Below are 25,112 nucleotides of genomic sequence, written 5' to 3'. Positions count from 1 at the left end.
GGAATTTTAGGGGTGGGGCCGAAACAATCCCTCGGAAAAAATGCACATCTTTCACAGACAGATCAGCGGTTCCTTTATCAGCATGAACAGCTAGCTTCAGCCGGTGAGGGGCAGCATTTAATTGGGGGAAAAACCCACACGGACAACAACTGTATTTTAATCTAACCTTCCCTCGCTGCTCCGTGAGTGGTTTCCTCATCCAATAGGTCTGTTTCAGTACTTTCAACTCGCCGCCCCTTCACTCATGTCCGGAACGGACCCTTCACTGGGTGCCAACCACGTTTCAGGCCCTGGCTTGTACGATGCCAGGTGAATCAGACCTGGAGGAAAGATGCTGAGAGCCCAACGCCTTGGGTTGCGGTGTCTGTCACTCCAGCGGAGGTAACTACACGGGTCAAGACAAACGCTTAATGTCTACGGAGGTTATGGAGGATGATTTAAAATCCTGGCTTTCTAATGGTAATTTGGGCGGGGGGCACTCTAATTAGACTCTGAAAAAGGTCATTTCCCAGGGACAGATGTTCCAGCTGGACGTGGGATTCTGACATACACTACACGGGGCCTCCGACTGGCCAGGGCAGGGTGTCCTTCACGTCATGGGGCTTCAGGCTGCTGCAGGGAGAGACAGGGTGTGGCAAAAGCTTCAACACAGAGCTGGCCAGGGCTGCTCTGCTCCTGGGGGTGGTGACAGGGGCGAAGTGCGAGCTGACCGCCACTGGCCACTGGCCATCCTTGCTCCTGGCCCGTGACTGCAGTAGCAGCTGTGGTCGCTTAATGACTGCTCCGAATTCCTCAGCCATGCAGGGGGCCTGTGTGGAAGGGGGCCTCGGGGACGCTGGACCTGCATTGCTGCTGTCCACCGAGTGTCTTAGATACGCAAGGAGGTGGGCGTGGGGCTCTCCTTTCCTCTACAGCCCCTGGGGACTCTGGCCTGACTAGCTGGTGAGCCAGAGGTGTGAGCATGGACAGCCCTCCTGGAAACGACACTGTCCTGCAAACCCACTGTGCCATCCCAAACTCAGCAAACACCCCTGAAACCACGTTTCCCTCCACCCGCCTCCTCCCGCCAGACGGGAGAGAAGAGGGAGGCCATTGTAGCTCAGCCCTGAGGCCCCTTGGAGATGCCGAGCTATGGAAGCTCCATGAAGACGCCTTTCCACCCCTTCCTGTTAAAGAACTCCACCCGCCGGGGGGACCAAAGCCCTTGCCCCTGGCAGGAGCCACTTCTGCTAGATTTCTGAAGATACAGAAGGGCCTTCTGTTTGCTTTCTCTATGAGAGCACAGCACAGGACATGATGCCTCTCGCTGGTCCCTGGGGCACACTTGCTGCCTCTGCACCCGCTGCGCACCTGTCTGGACGAGGCACGCTTGGAGTGAGCAGTTCGTGACTTCTCAGTCAGCCCGTTCAGTCGCTCAGTCATGTCCAGCTCTTTGCCACCCCCTGGACTGCAGCATGCCAGGCTCCCCTGTCCATCACCATTTCCCGGAGCCTGTGCAAACTCGTGTCCGCAGGATTTTATTTTGAAATGAATGCTACTGGCCAAAAAGTTGCAAAGAGGGTTTGGAGTCCCCATTCAACCCTTCACCCAGACACAAGGATGCCATGTCAACGTCTCACATAACTTCAGCCCATTTGTGTCAAAACTAGAGGTTAACACGAGGGCATTCGCCAAATCACAGACTATCAGCATTGCTCCAGTTTTTCCTCCAGTGTCCTCTGTCTCTGCCCAGATCTGACTGAGGGCCCACACTGTGCTGAGAGGAGCACCGTCCTGACAGAAAACCCATGGCTTCAGAGGCAGCTCGTGGAGGATGGTGGGTCACACCTGAACAGGACACCCACTATGGGGTGGGGCGGGGATAGGAGACTCCAACAGGGAGACTGATCCAGGCGCCTGAGGGCTTAGGATCCAGGGGGTGTGGCAGGGCTGCAGGCCCGTCCTTTGGAATTCCCTCCCTGACCACATGCACGGGGCTGAAGAAACCCAGAAAGGCTCCCTAGACACCTTCTAGTCCTCTTTCGTGCGGGTGTGAGCTAACCCGCTTCTCTCGGGTCCAACTCTTATGAGCTGTGGCCCCACCGGGCTCCTCTGTCCATGAGATTCTCTAGGCAAGAACACTGGAGTGGCTTGCCATGCCCTCCTCTAGGGGATCTTTGCCTAATCCTCTTTCATAGATAATCAGAAAAGGGAAAAAAGTCACAGACCCCTGGGGAGGTGATGAAACCAAGGTGAGTGAATCAGTCAGGCTTGTCCCTGGAGAGTCTCGTTAAGGGCGGGAGCAGCCACCAGGGCGGGGCCAGGAGGTGGCCACAGATAATCTACGTCCTCTCACCGCAGCTAATCAGGTATCATTCACACAAGCTCCCCCCACCCCACCCCGGCCACAGATAAGCAGCCCAGAGCAGCATATTACTGCAGCAGCCCAGATGCCTGCCCCAACAGCAACCCCTCTCCTGGGGTTAAGCTGGGAAGTGCAAGGGTCCAGCCTGGGGACGGGCCTGGGACAGCCGGGGGACCCCCATCCTCAGCTCTGACTCTCCGACTGCCCAGGGTGACTGACCCCCAGGAGCATCCCAGCGCAGATACCAGCCCCGCCTCGCAATGTTCAGTGACTGGGCTCTGGGGTCACCCAGCCCGTTAGGAGCCACGCCCAGGTGGAGCTTGGTTGCCCCCCTCCCCCCAACTCTGCTGTGTGGTCCCTGGCCTCGAAGGCTGCTGACTCCTGCACAGAACCAGCCAAGGCCTGGGCCCACCGCTCACCCACCGCCTTCCATGGTGATCCCACCAGGTGTGGCGGGAGGTTGACTTCACAGCCTCCTCTAAAGTCCTCTCATCCAGGGTTCTTAGCTCTTTTTCAGATTGAAAGTACCAGACATTCCAAAACCACCGCCTTCCGGGTACTGAGACCTTCATTACATCATTGCCATTGAAAGGGTTATCGCTATTGCTCTGGTATCTTCTGCTCACGCTTTCTCTATCACCTAATTGAAGCTGGCCACCTACTGCTCTTTCACCCTCTCCTCAGGAAGACAGGCCATGCTTGATTTTTATTATTTTAGTAAAATCCTTGTGTTCTGTTCTAGAACTTTTCACTTGAATTCCACTTTCCCTGCCCTCCTCCCCCAACTCTGGTTCTAGGTACACCCACGGGCAGTGGGGAAGCCAGGGGCCCTCTGACCCCCTTGCACCCGCGTCTGCTCTGGGATGCTGTGACAACTCTCTCACGTTATCAACTGCAGCAGGCAGACAAGCCACGCAGAGTGGAGTGCTTTACGACGCGCCAGAAAGCCGAGAACTTGCTTGATTTTCCATTGACAGAGAAGGGGCCTTGCAATATTTCCCTTCTTCGGAGGGACTCGGGCTTTGAACAATAGGACTAGAGCTCCAGGGAACTCTAGGAAAGCCCTGCTCTCCAGGAGGCAAGCATGGGGAATGTGTGCCTTCCATTTGCCATAACTTATCGATAAGCCGACTGGAAGAAGAGAGAACCTTAAGAACAGATTCCTTCTCTTTCTCTTCTTTCCTTGGAGGGAGGGAAAGGCGTGGCAGTGTGCAGGAGCACCCAGAGAATTTTCCAGAGCCTGAAGCCCTGGGAGGCGCCTGGAAATCCAAGCTGGTGGGCAGGCGGTCTGGAGCCTAGCACTTCCTGGGGCCCCACAGTGCCTGTGTGTCCGGCTCTCCTAGCTGGCCCCTGATACCTGGAGAATCTAAGGTCCCAGCTGGGGTCAGGAGGTCAGCCGAGCCCACAGCGTGTTTGATCTCTGGGAAGGTCTTTGTTCTCTGGAATTCTCCCCTCCACCCCCAGAACCGCACAGGACTGCCCTCTTAGATCTCTAAGGCTGCCATCCCATCTCTGGAGATAAGAGGCAGCAGTGATCTGTGGGGGCTCATGTGCCCAGGCAACCCATCTTCAAAGTCAGGGCTGGTGGTCGCTGAGGACTGGCCCCTGCCGGGCACCCATGCCCCGGCCCCACCCGCAGGCCGGGCAGCTGCAGGAATGGCCACAGAGGGCCGCCCCCCCCAGGGCGTGTGTGTCCCCCCTGGGCCCTGAGCGCAGGCTGCTGTGGGACCAAGGCCTTTCCTCCCGCTGGACACCAGGTTGAGTGGCCTCTCCCTTGCTCTGGGCTCCTGCTCTTTGGAGCAGAGCAGCAGAGGAGGCAGGAGCGACTTCCTTTCCCGGAAATCAGCCGGTGGGCTTTATTTGGCTCGTGTCCGTCCAGAGCAAGGAAACTACGACCAAGAGACCCAACTGCTGAAACTCAGTAGTTGACTTACAGTCTGATCCTGGGAAATCGAGCTGTGGGGAGGCACCTGGGTTCACACTCGCTGCTTACAGAGAGACACCGTGGGCAAGGTGTGCTTAAACTCTGTGCCTCTGTTTTCTAATCTGCAAAATGGGGATAATAAGAGTTACCTGCTCAGCTAGCTGTGCTTTTCTATGAGGCTCAGATGGATTAAGGTACACAGGTCTGCTCATAGCAAGTGTTCAGTAAATAATTAGCCATCCCGTCTGCTAGCCATTTTCAGCTGCTTCTGCTGCACAACTGACGATCAGCAGCCAGTTTTACTAACTGACCTACCCTTGGGAAGACTCTGGCACAAATGGGCAAAGAAACAGGATTCTTGAGTGTGGCAGACAGAAGCTGGGCAGGAACTGGACTAGCCACAAGGGGGAAAGGATTTTTAATAAATACAGTTAAGGATTAAGGCACTATTGCAAGAGTAACAGTAATTAAAGCCAGTGGTCAATAAGAGATAGTTAGGTGGAAAGTCTATTGTTGAACATTGCAAATGCCATGCCTGTTGAATAACATGTAGCCATATGTCTCTAGTAAAATGACCCAGAAGTCTCTGTGTTTCAGAGTCTAAAGCAAAGGGCAACCAACCCAATACTCAGTGGCTCCTAAACTAGCACCAAGTGGGAATGCAGACACCCAGGCTCCACCCAAGAAAGTCTGATCAGGAGATCTGAGATGGGGACCAGAGTTCTGAATTTTTAACCAGCCTTTCCGGGTGCATGTAAGGGTCTAAGGACTGTGCTCCGAGAAGCACTGCTAGGCAATAAACCCTCTGGGTCCTGCCGCAGGGCCAGGCAGCAGGGACTCAGATGGGTTTGCAGTGTCTCAGAGGTGTTAGGGCAAGGCACAGAGGCGCGCTGCATCCCACAAGCCGGGGGAATGTCCTCTTCCTGCTGAGAATGAGGGAACCCGGCTCGGGATTGAGGAGATCAGGGCAGAGCTGCCTTTCTTTCCCAGGTCTTCTGACATGGGCGCTTCCCACGTGTTGTTAGCACTAAAGAACCTGCCTGCCACGCGGGTTCCATCTCTGGGAAGATCCCCTGGAGAAGGGAATGGCAACCCACTCCAGGATTCTTGCCCGGAGAAGCTCACAGACAGGTGAGCCTGGGGGGCTGCAGTCCGTGGGGTGGTAGCACGCGCGCGCGTGCACACACACACACACACACACACTTCTGACACAGAGCCCTTTCTGCCAATTTTAGACTCAGTCCCAGGTAAGATTCTCATCATCCTCTGGAAGGAAAACGCGCACATTTACGAAAGTGGTTAAAGGGCACAAAGTGGTGTGGGAGAGAGAGCAGGGCAGCGTACGCCAGGCGGGACAGGGAGTCTCCTTTGCAGGGGCCACCTGCTCCTTCTCTGAGCGTGTGTGTGTGTGTGTGCGTGCGTGTGTGTATCGCCCCCACTCCCAGCTCTGAGCCAAGTTTTGCATGTCGTGTGTGCATGAGGATTCATAAGGGTCGATGGGCTGGTTCAAATGTCTAGTCTCTGATCTCAAATCTGGGACGTGTGGAAAGGAACGAGACACAGCCTGAGCTGGAAGGAAACTGGCCTGGAACCCTCTGGTCAAAGTCTGCCAAGTTCTCTTCTGACTCCCAATCTGGGCCCTGACCTGGAGGCGAAGATGGCAGAAAGGTGAGGCTCCAGGTTCCTCCCCTTGCTGGACAGCGCTTCCTCGCTCTCAGCCTGCAAAAATCCTCGGTTGTGTCACATGAGGACGGAAAAATGTGGAAATAACAGAATTCAAACCAAGCCATGAACACAGCTCTCCAGTACCCAGAGTGGGGATGCCGGGGGCGGGGCGGCTCAGGGGAGCCCCCCGGACACCAGGTGCCCCAATATTCCAGCAGACAGAGGAGGAGAGGGGAATCCAGGACCCCGGTTAAGTCTCCTCAATTTTCAGTCCCACCTTAAACATCTGGGTCCTCAACTGAAAGCAATCAGCAGCCCCGCGAAAGCCCAGCCACACCACACGGGGCTCAAGCGAAGCAGCTCCTCTGACAGGGCACAACGTCCCACAGTGCAATCACGGTGCGGGGACGATGCTCAGAGTCATCCACAGTGCAATCACGGTGCGGGAACGATGCTCAGAGCCATTTCGAAAGGCAGGGCTTGGGGGGAGGCACTCGGGAGACAGGTCCCTGGTGGGAGCCTTAACCGCCCCACCTTGGCTCGTCCCTGGCCAGGGCGCATCTTGCAAGAAGACGGTGCTTCCTGCCACGGCCACCTCTCCCAGTTTACAGGAGTACCAAGGCCCAGGTCCTCCTGGCCCCCCACCCCAGAGCCCCTCATTCAAAAGGCCAGGAACGCTCTGCCAAGGGCAGGACCCCACACCAGTTTCTAATGCCACACAGGCCATTCTCCTCCCAAGCCTGGCGCCTGGGAACCACGTGTCTGACTGCCTAGAGACTCTAAGGCCCAGCTTTGCTTCTTAGCACGGGCATTGCTCAAAGGAGGGGAAAGGATGCGGCGGGTCATGTTTTTAATTATTGGTTCCCAAGGATGAGTCGACGCTGGTTAACGCACAGGATTGAAGGGGAACCCAAGGGAAGGCAAACCAGAGTCCTCGGGGAAGGCGAACTTTCTCAAAGCCTGGGCTTGGTACCGGCTGCCCAGGACACACAAACACACAAGGGGCGCAGGCGCGCGTGTATACACACACACAGACACACAGACCCACGCTCAGGTGAGCACGCAGATGCCTTCTGGCAAGGCTACTCGGTGACCCGACCAAGCGCCGAGACGGTGACCCAAGAGCCAAGATTCTCTCCGGCTCGCCAGTCAGCCCAGAAAGAGAGTCAGGACTTACCGCCAGGACGCTCTGGGCCAGCAGCCCCACGGTCACGGCCCCCAGCAGCAGCCACCTGGGTGGGAGAGGAAGAGCGCCGTGAGTGCGTGGCCCCGGCGTGGCAGTTCCTAAAAGGACGCGCGCGCGGGACTCAGGGGCCGGGCAGAAAGTCGCTTACCGCCGTAGGGCTGGGCGCGCCGCGGCGCGCAGCTCTCTGTCCATGCTCTCAGTCCGGCCCCTCTGGGCTCCAATCGGTCCCTATGAGCCTGGAAGGCGAGACAAAGAGGGCTTAGCCTGGCCGGGGAGGGGGCATCCTCGCCACCCGCCTCCGATCGCAAGACTGGGGAAAGCGGGGGTGAGGGGTGGACCGAGAGCCGCCCCGCGACCCCGCCGGGGAGAGGGGAGCCTGCCCCCCTAGGCCCGGGTTGGGGCCGCTCCGCAGCGGCCGCCCCATCGCCTCTCCCCTGCCCGCTCCAAGAGCCAAGCGTGCATCCTCGGCGGCACGGGGCGCCCGCGGCTCTGCCCTCCGGCGGGTCCCGGCGTCTCGGGGCCGCTCTCACCTCGGGCCTGGCTTCAGCGGCGGCGGTCCGCGCGCATCCGCCCTCCGGCAGCGCCGAGGGCGGCAGGAGCGGCGCGATCGCCCTCCGGGGCCGGCCGCGGGCCCGCGCGTCTGCCCTCGGAGCTCCGCGGGGTAGGCGAGCGCGGGGCGCGCGGCGGGCGGCGGCGGCGGCGGGTGCCGAGCGCAGAGCCCTGCGTCCCGGCGCGCGGCGGCCACAGTCGCCCGGCCGCGCGCTCGGCGGCCTCTTACCCGCGCCGCAGGGTCCACCCCCTTGGAGGCGTCGCCCGCCCCCGCCGCCGAGGGGAGGGGCAGCGCCAACAAATTGGGGAGCTCGCCTGGCCGCGCTCAGGTCTCCGCCGCGAGCCGCCGCGCCCGGGACGGTGCGCCGCGCTCGAGCCCCGGCCCTGCCAGAGTGAGCCGCCCGCCGCCGCCCGCCAGAGCCCGGCCGCCGGCCCTGCCGTCCCTCGCCGCCCCGCGCCGGTCCCCGCCGCCCCGGGCTCGCCGCCATGGGGCCCCGGCTCGGCGTGTGGCTGCTGCTGGGGCTCGCCGCGCTCCTGCTCCACGAGGAGAGCAGCCGCGCCGCCGCGAAGGTGAGTCCCGGCCGGCTGCGCTGCCGGCGTCCCGGCCCGCGCCCCGGCGCCCCGCGCGGCCCCTTTGTCCCCGGCCGGAGCCGCCCTCCGGGCCCGGGGGTCGCGCGCGCGCGCCGCCGCCGCCGGGCGCACTCTCCCGGCCGGTCCCCGCCGGGGACCCCCGCGGGCGGCGATGGCGCACGCCTTGGGGAGCCGCCTTTGTTGTGGGCTGGGTAGGGGCGAGTCGAGGGACTCCTCGGGAGGGGAGCGAGAGGACGGAGCCTGGTGCGCCCCGCGCGGCGTGAGGGTACCCGGGAGTGCGCGGGACTTGAACTCGCACCTCGGGCTGGCCTGGCCGCCGGGCGCCCTCACCTGCGCCGGGCGCCCGAGGGGGCCGGGGCGGGAGGGGTGGACACGCGCGCCCCGTCCTGTTCGGAGCCCCACACATGTGCCCGGGCGTCGCTCTGGGCGTGTTTCTCTGGAGCTTTGGAGACTCTGGTGGTTGATGCTGAACAGTCCTGGGCCCTTTGCCTGGAAACAGCTGTCTTCTCGCTTTCCCACGACTTTGCTGTCGCCGAAGCACGCTAAGGAGCAGCGGCGGGCCTTTCTGTCCTCCAGCTTTCAAAGGCTTCCAAACTCCACTCTATGAGTTTTATTAATATAGCAAAAAAAAAAAAAAAAAAAGTTATAACCACGTTATGTCTGAGTGTGAAACCAAAGCGAAACTCCATCTATTGTTCTGTGCAGAGATTGTTTTGCTAGTTTTCGTTTCCTCGGGCTGTGTGTTTGCCCACAAAGGATCTGGGACTGAGGCTTGCAAGAGTGGAGGCGTCCAGCGTTGGACGATCCCTGATGTGCCGCTGCCCTTTACTTTTCTTCCTTCCCCCGAGAACTCACGCTGTTCCCCACCCAGGGGAACCAGGGTGTTCGCAGACTTGAGGACAGGACCCCAGGAAGGTGTGGCTTCTACACGCATTTTGCTCCCCGCCACCCCCCAGCTATTTAAAAATGAGGTTGCTGCTTTTGGCATTTCCCGCTTACTCTTTAACTGCTTCACACAATTTTGCTCTCAGGTTTTTCTTTTTGTTTTTTCTCCCCTGCTCTTAAGGAAGAGTGAAGCCCACTGACTCGAGTATATGTAAGTGGTGACCTGTTACTTGCCGGAATGAACTGACAGTGTGCATACATACCTTGGGGCTGAGTCTGGCTCTTGGCTGGCTGCTCTCATTGGGTAGGGAACGACACCAGCGGTTAGCTTCAGATTTTTTTCTTGCAGCCCAGAGGCCAGCCAGCACCCTAGTCGGTTATTGAAATGCTCTCTGCTCATGATGACAAAATGCTTCAGCAGAGGCAGCTCTTGAACTCTTTATTTGGGTCTAGAGCTTCTGACGCAAAGATTTCGCACTTGCAAGGAGAGGTGGCAGGGAAATGAGAGAAGTTCTCTGTTTGGAATATGAAGCTCTGTTTGCACTTGAGTTTTCCTATTGATATTAGCAAAGCCAAGTCCACTGTAAGAGCCGGCTTTTTAATCAGCCTCCAGTGTGAAGCAGGAGCCACTCAGTGAGTGGGAAACCAAGCTCATTAATGTTGAGTTTGGGATTATTTTACTTTCCTTGAATTTTTCTTAAAGCCCAAGTGCATGGGTTTGCATTATCTCTCACATCTCATGTTACGTTTTAAGATATCTGGCAGCTGCACACCCCCTGATCACCAGTTAACTCCATGGGTCTTATCAGTTTGCCATATTTTTTTCCCTGGTTTAACCTAGAGAGAGAAAATGTATTAATATGCAAATGGCTTATCTCTGTATGAGAAAATCCATTTAAAAATAATATCTGGCTAATTTTAAAATTGGTCTCACTTTTCATGCCATCAGTAACTTTTTTTTTTTTTTAAACTTACCTCCTTCTAAAATCAACTGTTAGGGGTACCTAATAGTTGAATAATTTCCATATTGATCTGAGCAAAATATCATTTAAAAATGCATTTCTAATGATAAGATGCTGCCCATAGACCAGATCCTAATTCAGAAGCCAGTAAAATTGATTCTTGGATTGTCTGCTTCCCTGGAGTATCTGAACCTCTGTTACCTGCACTGGTACACACAAACACCACCTACTGTGTGTCAGGCACAGGCGCCTACTGTGTGTCAGGCACAGGCTGCCCTTGCTGTTATTATTACTCACAAGAAAGGTGTTTGGTTTTATGTTGGATCCTATGTGCTGTGGCCATACTGTTCATTTACTAGTGGGCAGGTTTCCTAAGTCAGGGATTTTTTTTTTTTTTTTTTCTCATCACCACACTCCTCCTTAACTTTTCTTTCTTGGGCAAGAATGGAGCAATAAGATGCAGACCCAAGAGAAAAATCTGCCCATAAAGTTATGATTGAGGGTCCTCTGTTCTGAGTCATGCAGTCAGGAGCTGAATAAATCCTTCTTTCCTTCGCCCCCTTTCCGACTGGTCTGTGTGATGCTTCTTGACAGATTACTTCTCAGGATCAGACATGTGAACTTCCCCCAAAGCGTGGTGATGCCCGCCTAGGGTGCTGGCATCTCTAGACCATTAGTCACTCTTCTGGGACTGAATGACCTAGAACTTGGGCGAAGGGAGGTAGAACTCCCACGTGAGTGTGGCCCACGTTCTGCCGGGAATGTCAGTTAAATGAGCAGGATGATTTCTGAGTTAGTTCCCGAGACAGCACCATGAACCCAGTCCCTGGAGGGGGCTTGGCGAGGACAGAGTCTAAACAGTCACGCTCTTCATATCTGGGCTGCCTCTCGTACCAACCAGGAGAAAAGTATGCAACCCTTGTGTATGAGTGCACACTCACAGAATTATGAGTGTGTGTGTTAATGCTTCCCTGGTGGCTCAGATGGTAAAGAATCCACCTATGGGAGACCAGGGCTCAATGCCTGGATTGGGAAGATGCCCTGGAGAAGGGAATGTCAACCCACTCCAGTATTCTTGTCTGGGAAATCCCACGAACAGAGAAGCCTGGGCGGCTACAGTCCATGGAGTCCCTGAGAGTCAGACACGACTGATTGAGTAACACACACGCATGTTAATGGTGTAGGCACACACACACACACACACACACACACGACTTAAGGACCCGAGGGTCCCAAATGTTGTGTCTGCTTTCATTAAGCAGATGATTTCCAGGACTCAGTAACCCCCTGCCTCAGTTTCCCTGGCAGATCTGCCCTCCGGCCCAGGATCCTGCCTGCATCCCACACATGTGCCCCAGCGTGGCTTTAGGCCACACCCTCCACTGGGCATTGGATGTGCTTCAGAGAGTAGAACCTGCCCTCCCCGGCCAGGAGGGCTGCGGTCTCCTGAGAAATAGAGAGAAAGAAACAGGCCAACACAACCCAGGCTGGAAATGCTACAGTCAGGGCAAACCCAGGGCCATAGGCGCACCTACCCCGGCTCCGGGAAAGTCAGGGGAAATTCCGGGAGGACATCCCACCTCTGAATCTGGGGGAGGAATGGGAACCGTAGACCCGGCTTCTTATTTCCCTGTGAATCGCCGTGTGCATCACACTCAGAAGGTTGGACAGCCCTTCCCCAGCCCTTTCACCCATCAGGCTGTCTTTGCACTGAAAGATGACCTTGAGGGTTTCCTTCTCTGAGACACCAGGATACCTCTGCTTCTGTGACTCGCCCTCGTGATGTCCAAAGGTTCCCCTGGGAGGGGTGGAGACACACCGATGGCCCAGGTCTTGGAGAGCTGTGATAAGACCCCCGCTCACACCAAACCGGGGCCCTCTCCAGAGGTTGCAGATGGGTTGGGATGTTTGCAGAGTTGCAGCACGGATGACCGATCGCAGGCATGAGTGCCTTAGGAGCTGAGCTGGAAAACCTCCCCTTAGTGGGGCAAGGCCGTGAGGGGATTCTCAAACCCTGCGTTATTCATTAACAAGACTGTCTGCAGATTTCTTGGAACTGGTAAGGATGGTTGTCCCTGAACGAGTTTGGTTATCTAGTTAAGAACTGGTAGAGCTTTTGCAGAAAAATTGAACCCACAAGTGATGCGCTGAAACGAATCCTCTTAGAATTGGAGGGGGGGGGGTGGGCGTCTATCAGTGAGTAATTTACAACCCTTGTTTTGGTGAGGCAATGTTTGCTCTGAGGATGGTTTCCTCAACTGGATGAGTGTTGGCCTCCTGAAAACGTCTCCCAAGCAGATTGGGTATTCTGGGGCTCCAGTAAGCAAATGCAACAATAGAATGCCTAAAATAATATCATCAGAGCATTGCTCTTCCTGCTATTATTAAACAACCGCTAAAAAAATTGTGAGCTGTAGAACAGAAGACGTATCCCACCCACGCTGGTGCACACAATGTAAGGGGATGTAAGACAGAAAATGCGTCTCTCCTCAGCTTGCCCTCAGGCGCTCGCCGCTCTGAGTGGCTTTGGAGGAGCCGTTATGGTCTGGCCCTCCGGTGTTTCCCGCCATTGTCCTCCTGGCCTTAGTTCCCTGACATCTGTCTGCCTAGGGTCCTTCTATTTCTCTGCCTCTGTTCTTGTCTTCCAGACCCCTCGGGCTGGGTGGACTGCAGGGGTGGGCTCCAGCCGGCTTCTGGTTCTCTCCACCCTCCCCACTCCTGTGATCCCTCGGCATTCCGTGAGGGCGACCCCGGACCTTCCTCTGGAGCCCCAGGCTGGTGCCCACACTCTCTTGACCATCTCACTTCCGCTGTCCTGCCTTAACACTCTGCCTGTGACACGCGCCCAGTCGTGTCCCACCCATCTGTGACCCCGCACACTGTAGCCCGCCAGGCTCCTCTGTCCAGGGGATTCTCCAGGCAAGAATACTGCAGTGGGCTGCCATTTCCTTCTCTGGGGGCTCTCCCCAAGGCTTTGATGACAGACTTAGCCAGCATGACGGGAACCGAGCTGCCATCCTTTACGCAGACTGACCGCGCTCCTCCACTCGCCCGTGCCCCGGTGTTTCCTGACGCTTGGCTCAGGGACCGTGGCCTCGTTGGAGACCCTCCTCTCTGACCTTGTATCCTTGGGCACTCGCTCTCCCTCCTCCCCCTGCCGTCCACTCCTCCGGGTCCCCCGGGCTGGCCCTTCCAGGACCCCCGCCTGGGCAGGCTTGCCGCACACCCCTCCCGGCTCCTGCCCTCCTTCCCGCCTGTCTTCTCTCCAGCACATTCCTCCCGGCGTCCTGAGGCTTCGGAGATCCCTCATGACCACGTGATTCCTCTACTTGCCATCCCACAGCGGCTACCTGCTGTCTGACCAAAGGTCCCCCGCCTCTTCGACTGGGTGGCTTTTGGTCTGTCTGTGTTTTAATGAAGGCTTGATTGCTCACAGCCGTCTTAGGTTCGAAGCAGAATGGAGAGGAAGGTCAGAGCTTTCCTGCACACCCTCTCTGACCCACAAGCACAGTGTCCCCCAGGATCACTGTCCCTCCCCAGGTGGCACGCTAGGTCACAGCTGACGCACCTGCCCTCACGCAGGACCGTCACCCAGGGTCTGCGGCGGACCTCCGGGCTCACTCACCGTTGTGTCTCCTGTGGGTCTGCGCGGATGTGTAAAGGCACGTGGCCCCCACTGCAGCATTCTGCAGAGTGTTCCCACTGCTCTGAAAGGCCTCCTGGGCTTCCCAGGAGGTTCAGTGGTAAAGAACCCTCCTCCCAGTGCCGGAGACAGGAGATGTGAGGTCGATCCCTGGGTAAAAAAGATCCCCTGGAGGAGGAAATGGCAACCCACTCCAGTACTCTTGCCTGAGAATCCCACGGACAGAGGAGCCTGGCGGGCTACAGTCCATGGGGTCGGAGGGAGGTGGTGACCGTTCAGTGACTAAGCAGCCACAGCAGCAGAAGTCTTCCGTGCTCTGATAGCTCAGCCCCTTCTCTCCGCACACCCTGGCAGCCGTTGGCCGTTTTACGAGCTCCCTGCTTCTGTCTTTTCATTCGGCCGGCATCATTACGTCACGTAGACTTTTCAGGTTGACTTCTTTAGCTTTTTCTTACACGCTTAAAACTTTCCTCCACGTCTCCCTGACCTGATGGCTCGCATCGTCTGCGTGGACCACAGTTTGCCCTCTTATCTACTGCGAGACACGCTGGTCTGTTCCACGTTTCAGCCGTTTTGGGTAAAGATTCTGGAAGCATCCGTGTGCAGGTGTTTGTGTGGACCTAAGTTCTCAGCTCTTTCGGGCAGTTACTCAAGTGCAGGATTGCTGGGCCACTTGGTAAGCATAGGTTTGGTTTCGGAAGACACCAGCGTGCTGCCTTCCAGCGTGGCCGGTTTGAATCCCACCATCAGGGACTGAGTGTTCCTGTGGCTCTTCGTCCTTGCCAGCGTTTGGCTTTGTCACTGTTTTGGATTTTGGCGACTTGAATGGGTGTGTGGTAGTATCTTGCTGTTGTCTTTATTTTGGCTTGCTTTTGGATACTCTTTGCAATATGGATTCATGAATTTATCTGGCTTTGCTCCTCGCACTCCCCAGCCTGCAGCATGGGTCGTTGTCGTGAAGGATTTATCTTTCCTCCACTCTGTGGAGCAGTGTAATCTCTTTGAGCCTGGGGTCCCTGATCCATCAAATGAGGACAACACGGAAGTATCTGCAGACACCTTTGAAACTTCAGAGAGGTTGTATGTGTGTGTGTGAAGCCACTAAGCCCTCAAAACACGTTAGCTGTTATCACGGCCGTGTGGCTGGTATCGTGTTGCCCTGTGTGTGATGGAACCACACCCTTGATGACACTGAGATTGAGGTGCTGGAGAACAAAGCTTCTTTGAAAAATGACTGCACCGTCTGGTGAGTGCCTGATGCTTGAGGGGAGCCGTGAGTTACTTACATTGGGGCCACTGTTCCCGGCTGCCTTTCCCTCCGGACCCCGGGAGATGCCGGCAGGAACTGAGGTCAGGCTATCAGAAATTGCGGTGTTGCTGACCCCTGTGGTAGAGTTAGGCAACAAGAGGAAAGTGATGCCAGTGAAGGTGTTCCCTCTCAATTGGGCATTTGGAGTAGATAGTCCAGCACAGACTAAACACGGCTTGGAAACACACACAAGGCTGAGCTCTGTGTAAATAGTTTATTCCGTGCTTTAGTAATATTCCTGCTTTGCTGGGTTTGTCTTTTAGTCAGCACACTCTAAGAGCGTTGTTTGTCATCTGAGTTTTAAAGCTTGCCTGAAAAAAAAAAAAAAAAAAGCTTGCCTGACTTGTGGTTCAGGGAAAGGCAGACGGCAAGCGTCCACGTCAGGTATTAAGGCAATGTATCCCATGCATATCTGCTGGTTCTCTTGCTGGTAAAGGGTGTTTCTCCAGCCTTCTCATTTTCTGCTGCTCCTGGAGTCAAGATTCTGTGCGGAGTTTTGGAATTACTGGTGTTTATTGCTCGGCTCTTGTCTTAGTCTGCTGTGGGCCTCTCTTACTCAGCTAATAGCGAGAGAGGCTGGCTGTGCCCTGGGAGAGGGCAGTGTTCCCGTCTCATCAAATTTCCCGGCACTTGCAGACGCCCTGGTAGAGCCGTTCGGACAGAGCTGGACTGACTCAGTGTTGTCCAACTCAGTGGGCCACGTAGAGGCAGTATTCCTGTGTTTGAAGTGAAATTAAATTGAAATTGTTACAATTTTTGTATTGAGTCTCTGCTTTAAAAATGAGCATGTTCCTTTGTGAAGAACAAAAGTCAAGGATTTTTATTTGTAACTCAGCTTCCAAAGCTATTTGCACAAGCTTTTCCTAGCTCCCACTCACAGGCCTAGAGGACCTGGAAGATACCGGATATCATTGCTGCTCATATCTAAGGACCGCAGGCTGAAACAATGGAACGTCAAGAGTAAAAATCAAATGAGTGTTTCCTAAATACATGGAATAACGCCACAAGCAACCTTCAGCGGAATAGAGATGCATGGCAGCCTCGGTCTTCACTTCAGAAAAATAAATGCCCCCAACACTCCTCCTTTAGCAAATGGGGCATTTTTGAGGCTACAACGTCAGTGCTGGTTTCTTGTTTCAGAATGTTACAGATGGGCCCAATGATAACTATCATGGTGTTGTTTCATTTCTGTTAAAGAAATAATATTAATGTATATTTTTATCCGTGGCAAATTTGGTTACTGCATCTCTGACAATATTTTTAAGAAGTAAGTGTATTATTTTTGTAGTAGGGAAAGCAATCAAAGTGTATTCTAAAGCCCAGTTGTCCTTTTATGCAACCAGTGACTTTTTCTTGAGCATGAGAACGTTAATTTCCACATCATCCAGAATCTGTTGCTAAGTCATGTCTGACCCTTTGCGACCCTGTGGACTGCAGCACGCCGGGCTTCCCTGTCCTTCACTATTTCCCGGAGTTTGGTCAAACTCACGTCTGTTGAGTCAGTGATGCTATTTAAGCATCTCCTCCTCTGCCACCCACTTCTCCTCCTGCCCTCTGTCTTTCCCAGCATCAGCATCAAATAAGTCTGCTCTTCGCATCAGCCAAAAGCATCGGCTTTAAAAACGTCACTTTTTAAATATAAGCAACTCCTTTTCGTAATTAGCTTTACTTTTTAAGTTGCATTTTATTTTAAAGAATATGACTTCAATGTCACGGAGTTATTACGGACTTGTGTGAAACTTAGGTCCCCACTGTCCCTGCATTAAAGCTTGCGTTAAGGTGGTATTGTTATAATCACGATTACCTCGAATGGACTAGGTCCATAATGGTGCTGAGCAGGCTGTGGGTGCGCCTGAGGTGCGCATCTCCGGTGGGCAGTGGCGATACTGTGGGTGCCGGGGACCACAGACCTCACCCCTTCTCCTCACTCCCAGGGGCAGCCCCGTGATGGAGGTGAGCTGTAGCCACGCTCTTCCGGGCAGTGGTTTGTGCTCAAGTCGATGCTGAGCTGCTGTAGCTATCCTCCAAGTCTGACGACCCCTTTTCCTGTTGGTTGTTGTTACTGCTGGCAGTTCCAGCCCTGTGGTGCCACTGGGGGAGGGGGTGGGTTTGGGGAGTGGGCGGGTCGGGATGCAGGCGTGTGGGGTGCTAGGATGCTGGAGGGGCTTGGCGATGGGACGTTGAACCACGTTATATCTGCGTTTTCCCCTCTTTGTGGCTCCATGCTCACTTTTGCGTCTGCTGATGGTGGGCCTGGAGTTTGCTTAGAGGCTGCCCAAGCCAGGACTCCAGGGTGAGCAGGAGCCCTTGGGTGTGACTTCATCTTCTTGCCATGCCCGCCTCACCCACCTCCTCCAAGGCTTGGCCACTGAACGAGGAATTTCTGTTCTCTGTCTTTTTACAACCAGATCCACTTCCTGGAAATTACAGACCACTTGGGGTTAGTGGTTTAAGATAACTCGTCATTTTTGGTCAGGAAATGGCCTGTAAAACTAAGATGAACTTGCCAAAGCAGGAGGATGGGTTTGTGGTGGGAAAAAAGGGCTGCAGCTTGGGCAGTGCGGCACCTGGGTCCACGGGTTTCGGGTCAGTACACAGAGCGGTCGCCAGGCAGCCCCAGTCGCTGATAAGCTGGGGTGACGCACTCCTTACCACCCAGGACGAGCTACAATCTGCTTGACTCATCCCGCATTCACCCCTTATCTTTAACAAATACTTGGGCGCGTAAACATTACTGGAGCAGCAGATGCTTCTTATCAGTTTGTTAAAGCAGCTTTGAGCAAATCGCTTCTGGATGCCTTAGTAATAGTTAAAATGTGTTTTCCTAAGTACCTGGAAATGATGAAATTTTATTTCTTTATTCTTGGAATTCAGGCTTTTAAACCTTTAAACAGTTTCTATAGTCAGTCATTTTTTATTATATCTTGTTGGCCTTAGATTTTTCTCTTCTTTCATGGAGGTTATCATTCACTAACATATTATAGAGATGTGTGTTTTTTTCTTGACTGGAAAACACATTTGAGACACATAACTTTGGGCACTGTTTTAGGCTGGAAGCCAAATTTGTGATCAAAGTGCCTTTTTTTTTTCACATTAGTGAAAATAAAACGAGCAAGGCTAAGAATTCACCTAAGCACAGAACACGAATCAATCTGTTCTGAGCTCAGTATCTTGCTTATGACATTCAGAATAATTTGAAATTGCATTCAGTAAGTGAATGCTGAGCAGTCACTCTGGGTCAACAGATACGCACGCAGGGAATCCCTGTCATCCACGGGTTAGGACTCTTCTAGCCCTAGACTCGCACTGCTGGGGGGTGCTGGTTCGATCCTTTGTTGGGGAACTAAGATCTTGCAAGCCACTTGGCACAGCCTATATGTATATAATGCTTATGGGCTGCCCAGGTGGTGCAGTGGTAAAGAGTCCACCCGCCGGAGACCCGGGTTTGATCCCTGGGTCGGGAAGATCGCCTGGAGGAGGAAATGGCAACCCTCTCCAGTATTCTTGCCTGGAAAATTCCGTGGACAGAGGAGGCTGGCGGGCTGTAGTCCATGGTGTCACAAAGAGTCAGTCACAACTTAGCAACTGGAAAACAACAAAACACGTATGTTAGCGACATGTCTACCATACGTATTCTGCACGTATCGCTATAATTAAAGGCATTCATTTGTACATTTACTCATAATTGATATTTATTGTACACCCAGGATGTGGAACAAAAAGCAGACAAGTATTCCTACCCTCAAAGGTTGTGTATGGCATTAATACAAGCAATTTTGGCCTTTGATCATGCTGAACTAGAAATTACTTTAAAAGACGTCTCTCTTGGCAGTTTTAGAAACGGCCCAGCCTCAGAAATTCGACTCTGTTAAAAGAGTTACAAAAAATGAAGAAAAAAACTAAATTTTCTTGTAGGAAATGTTACTTATTTTGTGTCTCTAAAGTGAATTCACGGGACTAGCATTCAGGATTCATAACATTCAGGATTACTCCATTTATTTAGAGATTAGAAATTTTGAAATATCTCTCGGGTGGGAAATGAATTAGCTGGGTTTTCCTCTCTGCCCTGAAAATTACACAAAGCTGGCTATGGGAAAACAACTTGGATTTAGGGTGGACAAAGGCATCAGATGAGGAAATACCAGATGTAGGAATGGACATCAGAGAGCAAGTGGGTTTCTCCAATGTCCCTGGCTCCCAGGCACTTGAGCGAGAGTGGCGTGTGTCCCAGCAGTGATGATGCAAGGCCGTGGTCCTCTGCCTTACTTTGCGTTGCTGGATGGCATGGCCGTGGGACCAGGGTGGAGGGGCTTGAGGCCAGCAGTCGGAAAGGGGTGGTTTTGTAACCAGCAGGGCTGCACCCCAGGGACTTCCAGCTCAGAGGGTGCGGAGGTTGTGTCACCATCCTGAGTATGGAAACCCTCGGGGGACAGCCCCCAGAGAGGAGGGCGGGTGTCCTCTGACTCAGCACCTTCTTGAAGCTGGAGGAGATCTGGTCACAGCCGGCCCCTGAGCCCTTTTCTCTTGAGTTATGCTGTTTGGCAGAATTCAAGTCCTGTTCCAGAGACCAAAGTTTTCCAGATTTCCTGGGCAAAACCCATCTAATTTGTGACTTAGGGACCAATGAATCAGAAACACAAGACTGTTTGTGGGAAAGTATTGAGTGGCTTTAGAAAGAAAACGTAGGTCAAAGTTCTGGGTAAGATGTGTTAGCCATCCGCCCTAGACGGGGCAAGCCGCATCCCATGTTATCTTGCTGCTGTGTGTTACTGTAAAAAATCTCTGATGAAATGTATGATGTTACTGAGTCCTTTTGTTGAGGAATAATTATAGAAATGACCCTTAAAAGGCTTAACTCTTAATTGGCAATTCTCTTCTTAGAGTGGAAGGTAGGTAAGGTCAGCTGAAGTTTCCAGTATGTCCAGGTGTCCTAGTAACACGTTCAAGCTGTATCTGCCATACTGGAGCGGAGCAGCCCGGCGGGCTCCAGTCATAGTTGCAAAGAGTTGGACATGACTGGAGCGACTTAGCACGCGTGCGCACAGGGTGATCCTGTTAATCCCAAGCTTCCAACTGATCCCTTCCCCCTTTGGTCCCCATAAGGGTCTCTGTGCACAGTGCATTTTTAAGGAGGCGATGCTTGGAGCGTATTTCAGACTCTTAGAGAGGCATTTTCCATAGATTTGGTTATTTCCATAGGGGATTTGGCTATTGTTGTCCAGTCACTAAGGCATGTCCGACTCTTTGCAACCCCGTGGCCTGTAGCCCTGCAGGCTCCTCTATCCGTGGGATTCTCCAGGCACAGATGCTGGAGTGGGTTGCCATGCCCTTCTCCAGGGCATCTTCCCGACCCAGGGATTGAACCCACATCTCCTGCTTGGCAGGTGGATTCCTTATCACTGACCCGCCTGGGAAGCCTGGGGGATTGGATAGTAGGTTGCTACAGTCAGATCTGTTGAACACGATTTATCGAAGAGGAAGGCCTGACTCTGACAGTGGATACGAGTAGCGCTCGGTTCGACAGTGTTGCAAAGAACTGGCCGTGAGGAGCAGGCAGGATGCAGGCGCTTCTGAGGCGGGTGGGAGAGCTGACCAGGGAAGACAGCTTTGGCGAACATGCATCTCATTGTCGGGATTGGACGTGTGGCGTTTCTCTCTCGTTTCCTGGGACCCCTCACGGCCTCTGCCTGTGTGCAGATGCCGTGTCCTCAGCCGCGTCTCGGTTCTTCTGTGCCTCTCGGCCTCCTGGGCAGTGACGGTGTCGTTATGAGGTTGGGACACACAGCCCATGTCTGCTGACTGGCTTGTTGATTGCCAAGGCCTGTGGAACAGTTGAAATTCGGAGATGCATCTAGAATCTGTTCACCTGCAGATGGCAGAGGTGGGAGTAACCGCAAGAATCCAGTTGAGAGTTCTGGAAGCGTAGAAAAGAGAGACCCTTTCTGAGCAAGTGTGACAGAGCCCAGGCTCGTCAGGCGCGCGGAGAAGGACTCTCGGGGAGCCGTGAGCCCCAGGAGGTACCTCTCGCTTCCTGAAAGCCCTCTTACTGTGGGCGCCTGCTTTGGGGGTGCAGGATATGGAGACCCACAAAGTCTAGCTTTTCCCATCAGCCACGTGGGGCAGAGAATGGGATGTGCAGGGCTCCAGCCAGCCCAGGCCTGTGACCTCAGCCTGATCGTTAATCATTCCCAGCATTCCCATTCACTCCGGCAGCGTCCTGATCTGAAAAGTGAGTTGTGAGAATAGTCTGGTGCTGGGGAGATTACGTGGTTAACGCGTCCCACCTTATCTTGAGGAACAAGGTGCATTCTTTGGGGCTGAGATGTGCGGAAGGATTTAAAGGATAATATCAAAAATTTGGGAGATTTGGATGTAAAATGCAGAGATAGTGGAAGAGACAGCTGGTTTTCAGTGCTTTGGCGTCAATGAAGCTCGTCCTGGGAGAAAGGATGTGAAGGCAGAGTTCGGGGACTCTTTTTATGAAGCAGAGTTGATTTACAGGGGTGGGTTAGTTTCTGGTGTACAGCAAAGTGATTTAGTTACACACACACACACGTATGTATGTATATACACACGTATGTATACACACACATACACGTATGTATACACATACACGTATGTATACACGCACACATGTATGCGCACACACACGTATGTATACACACATACACGTATGTATACACACATACACGTATGTATTATGCGCACACATGTACACACATACACACATGTATGTATGCACGCGTGTGTATACACACGTATGTATGCACACACATTCTTTGCCATGGTCTTCTCCACTATGGCTTACTGCAACGTGTTGAATCTAATTCTCTGAGCTCTGCAGGGGGTCCTTGTTTACTTAATAAATGGGGGCGTGTGTCTGCTAATCCCCCCCTCCTGGTTCACCCCTCCCCCCTCTTCCCCTTGGTAGCCTTAAGTCTGTCGGCTATGTCTGAGTCTGTTTCTGTCTCACAAGCTCACTTACGTCATACTTACAGTGCATCTGTGAGTGATATAACACCGTTATTTGCTGAGGCATATTTCAGGGTCGGGAGGGGATGCCACCAGGATTCTTGGGCAGGTGGGGCTGGCCTTGACCTGGGAGGAAGGCCAGCAGGGGCCTCAACTTCTCGGTGTGCACGCTCCGCGTGGAGATGGGCCTGCCCACCCCCGATCCACCCACTTCTGTTCTTGCCCCGAAGCTCGGAGACCTGACCCTGGGGAAGCCTGGTGACCGTGAGCTCTGGCCACTGCAGGGTGACCCCTTCCGCTGTTCACGGACCAGCCCTGATGGAGGCCAGAAACTGGCCCAGGGTCACAGGCGGAAGGAATGAAGTGGGGTGGAGGGGGACTGGGTGCCCGTGGTGGGGAGGGTGCTGGGTCCCGAGGCGTGGAGGGGAGGGAGCTCCAGGGGATGGTGCTGCAGGGGTTGGGGTGGGGCGGGCACAAACCCTGCAGAGGCTGCAGCCGAGGCCCCGGTTGGAAAATGAACACGCAGAGGGTGGGGGTGTGCTGTTTGGGGGTGAAGCTGGAGCCCTGGGAGCGGAGGAGCCAGGCGGCCTGGGGAGCCCGTGAAGAATGTCCTGGCCTTTTAAGGGAAACTCTAGTGTAATATAAACATCTCATGGGTCATTAGATGCCCTGATGAAGCCGGGAAGGCAGGAAAATAATTGTGTCTAGGATGTAAAAGTTAAACAGTGCAGAGACATTTCGTGTTGAAGCTTCAGCTGCATGGACCCAGTTCCCTCTGGACACAGCTGGCCTGTGCCGGTGTCTGAGCTTGTGGTGTGCCCACGTGTACACGTATGGGGGCATGTAAGCACACATTGCCTCTCGTGGGAGAAGACGGGAGGTTTGGAGAGAAGAGGTGGTCTGTGATGGGTGGACCCTATGGGGGACAGCCTGTGGGATTGCGTGCCTCTCCTGCTCCTTTGCTTCTCGAATTTTCCACCTAGAAGGAGCAGGATGTTAGTATTTAGCTCTGATGAGTGGCTGTGTGTATTCTCCATGCAATTCTGAATTTAGATGCATCTTCATTTTCTTTCCAACTATATCAGAGGCAAGAGGAAAAGGGGGTGACAGAGGCTGAGATGGTTGGATGGCGTCATGATGGATATGAGTTTGAGTAAACTCTGGGAGATGGTGAAGGGCAGGGAAGCCTGGCATGCTGCAGTCCATGGGGTCGCAGTGTCAGGCACAACTTAGCAAGTGAACAACAAAATATCGAATTAACTCACAATTAATTAGTCACCATTTTTGGTTTTTGTCTATGCAGAGAACACACACACACACAGGCCCCGTAATAAAAGTCAGCTCAGTGAAGTGAGGACGGTTCTGTCTGCCGGATGCTCTACGTTGTGGTTGGATAATCTTTAAACAGACTTTGGTTATAGAGACGAAAGTCCACGCATGTCTTAGCCGGTGCCTCCTTCCCTGAGTGGCAGCAGGCCTGAGGGTGGTGCGCACCCTCTTGTGTGACCAGCGTGGTGAGCCCTGGGGGCGCAGGCCTAGCCTGTCCAGGGCGGCGCGCAGGCTCCCGGAGCCCCAGCAGCTCTTTACTGAGTCTGGAAACAGTTGTTGCTTCCTGGGCTGCAGGTTCTGTAGCTCCTGCCCGAGAGGAAGTGTCTCTCTGGGCAGCAGCTGTGGGGAGCTCTGTCTGCACTTCCTCCAAGCAGCCAGCTCGGAAGCCCCCTGATGGGGAGGTGCCTTTGATTCCCAAGGTCGCATCCTTGAATTCCAGCCAGGCACGCTCCCCTGCGAGGCCCCCTTGGGGCGGCTCCCAAGGACACCCGGACTCCCTTCTGGACACAGTGGCCTCTGGAGGAAAGTTCTGCTCATGCAATGGGAACTCCAGCATAAACCCCATTTGTTCTGGGTTCAGTGGGAGAAAAGGGAGCCTCAGCTCCAGGGGGCATTCTCGTTTGGAGAGGAAACAAGGATCCCCAGGCAGATAAGGTATTCCTGGGACTGACTCCTCCATGGACCCCGGGCTGGCGGGGGTCCAGGCTGCAGCTGCCCCTGACCATGTGGACTCCAGCCTGCTGGCCTTGGGGCCCGGTGGGGACACTTGCTGTCTGGCTCGCAGCTGAGACGTCTCAAGCCTGGAAGAGGGCTATTCCTGTGGTCCAAAGGTGGATGAAAACAAACGAGAGCCTTCTTTCCCTGTAGACGTTTTTGTCAGAAAGGATGCCTCTGTGTGCCCACTGCCCTTTCCTTGGAAGGCCCCTGCCCCCCGTTGACGTCAGGGGTGGGGTGGGGGTGGGGTGCCAGACTCTCCCCAGGTGGGCGGCCCCAAGGGCGGGGGTCACAGCCCCACAGCATGCCTTGCCTTCCCCCGCCCTCTGCCTGCAGTTTTCCAAACGCCACTCCTGAATTTTCTGGAGTTTTGAGTCGTTTCCAACCCTGTTTGGAAGGAGAGCTTTGAGCTAACGCAGACCGCCGAGTGGGCTTCTTCCTGGAGGCAGGGCCAGTGGGACGCGGCCACAGGGTTAGCGGGGTGGGGGGGTGGGGGGTGTTTGGGGTCGGCTCCTGGGGCTTCAGAGGCAGCGGGAGCTCTCCGTGCTTACCGTGGGGAGACCTGATCAAGTGGGTCATGCGAGAGGTTGCTGCAGGGCCCGCCCCGGACCAGGCTGGGGTCCAGCCGTGCTCACCCAGCACCTAGTTTCCTGAGGCCTGTCTGTCTGTCCGTCCCCCGCAACATGGAGGGGGCGCAGGTCCCAAGGGCGGAGGCTGTGTATGAACAGTTAACTTTGGGGGCCTGGAAGCAGAGCTCCAGCCAGCTGCAGGGCCCCCGAGGGGTCGTTGGCCGCTGACTTGTCCCTCAAGGTCCTGTCCCCGTGGACATCTGCCGTGAGCCCCCGCCAGCTGGCTCGGACCCCTTTTCTGTCTCACAGCAGCGGCCTGGTCTCTCTGGGGACTGCTCCCGCAACACCCCCCCCCCCCATTCAGGATGTGTGTCCCGAGATGACCCCTGGCTGCCTCGCACGTCCAGTCTCGGCTGCCTTGGCCCTGAATTCCCCGTGTCTCCACCCCCAGGGCAGGCCCCCTGCTGTCT

General features: G+C 54.5%; 2 protein-coding genes across 2 annotated transcripts in view; one reads left to right on the top strand and one right to left on the bottom strand.

Annotated features, from left to right (window-relative positions):
• Positions 1 to 7,868, bottom strand: part of COL4A2 (collagen type IV alpha 2 chain) — a 157,970-nt gene extending 150,102 nt beyond the window's left edge. The window contains exons 1-3 of the mRNA XM_027973787.2: positions 7,650 to 7,868; positions 7,268 to 7,355; positions 7,111 to 7,165 (exon numbers count right to left, since the gene is read on the bottom strand). Coding sequence (XP_027829588.1) covers positions 7,111 to 7,165; positions 7,268 to 7,311 — 99 coding nt within the window. The 5' untranslated portion in view covers positions 7,312 to 7,355; positions 7,650 to 7,868. The remainder of the gene's footprint in view (positions 1 to 7,110; positions 7,166 to 7,267; positions 7,356 to 7,649) is intronic.
• A 127-nt stretch (positions 7,869 to 7,995) lies between these two features.
• Positions 7,996 to 25,112, top strand: part of COL4A1 (collagen type IV alpha 1 chain) — a 128,242-nt gene continuing 111,125 nt past the window's right edge. The window contains exon 1 of the mRNA XM_027973786.3: positions 7,996 to 8,238. Within this exon, the coding sequence (XP_027829587.1) occupies positions 8,155 to 8,238 (84 nt within the window). The 5' untranslated portion in view covers positions 7,996 to 8,154. The remainder of the gene's footprint in view (positions 8,239 to 25,112) is intronic.

Source organism: Ovis aries, chromosome 10, assembly GCF_016772045.2.
Source record: "Ovis aries strain OAR_USU_Benz2616 breed Rambouillet chromosome 10, ARS-UI_Ramb_v3.0, whole genome shotgun sequence".
NCBI lineage: Eukaryota > Metazoa > Chordata > Mammalia > Artiodactyla > Bovidae > Ovis > Ovis aries.
This window is presented reverse-complemented; position numbering and strand designations above follow the sequence as displayed.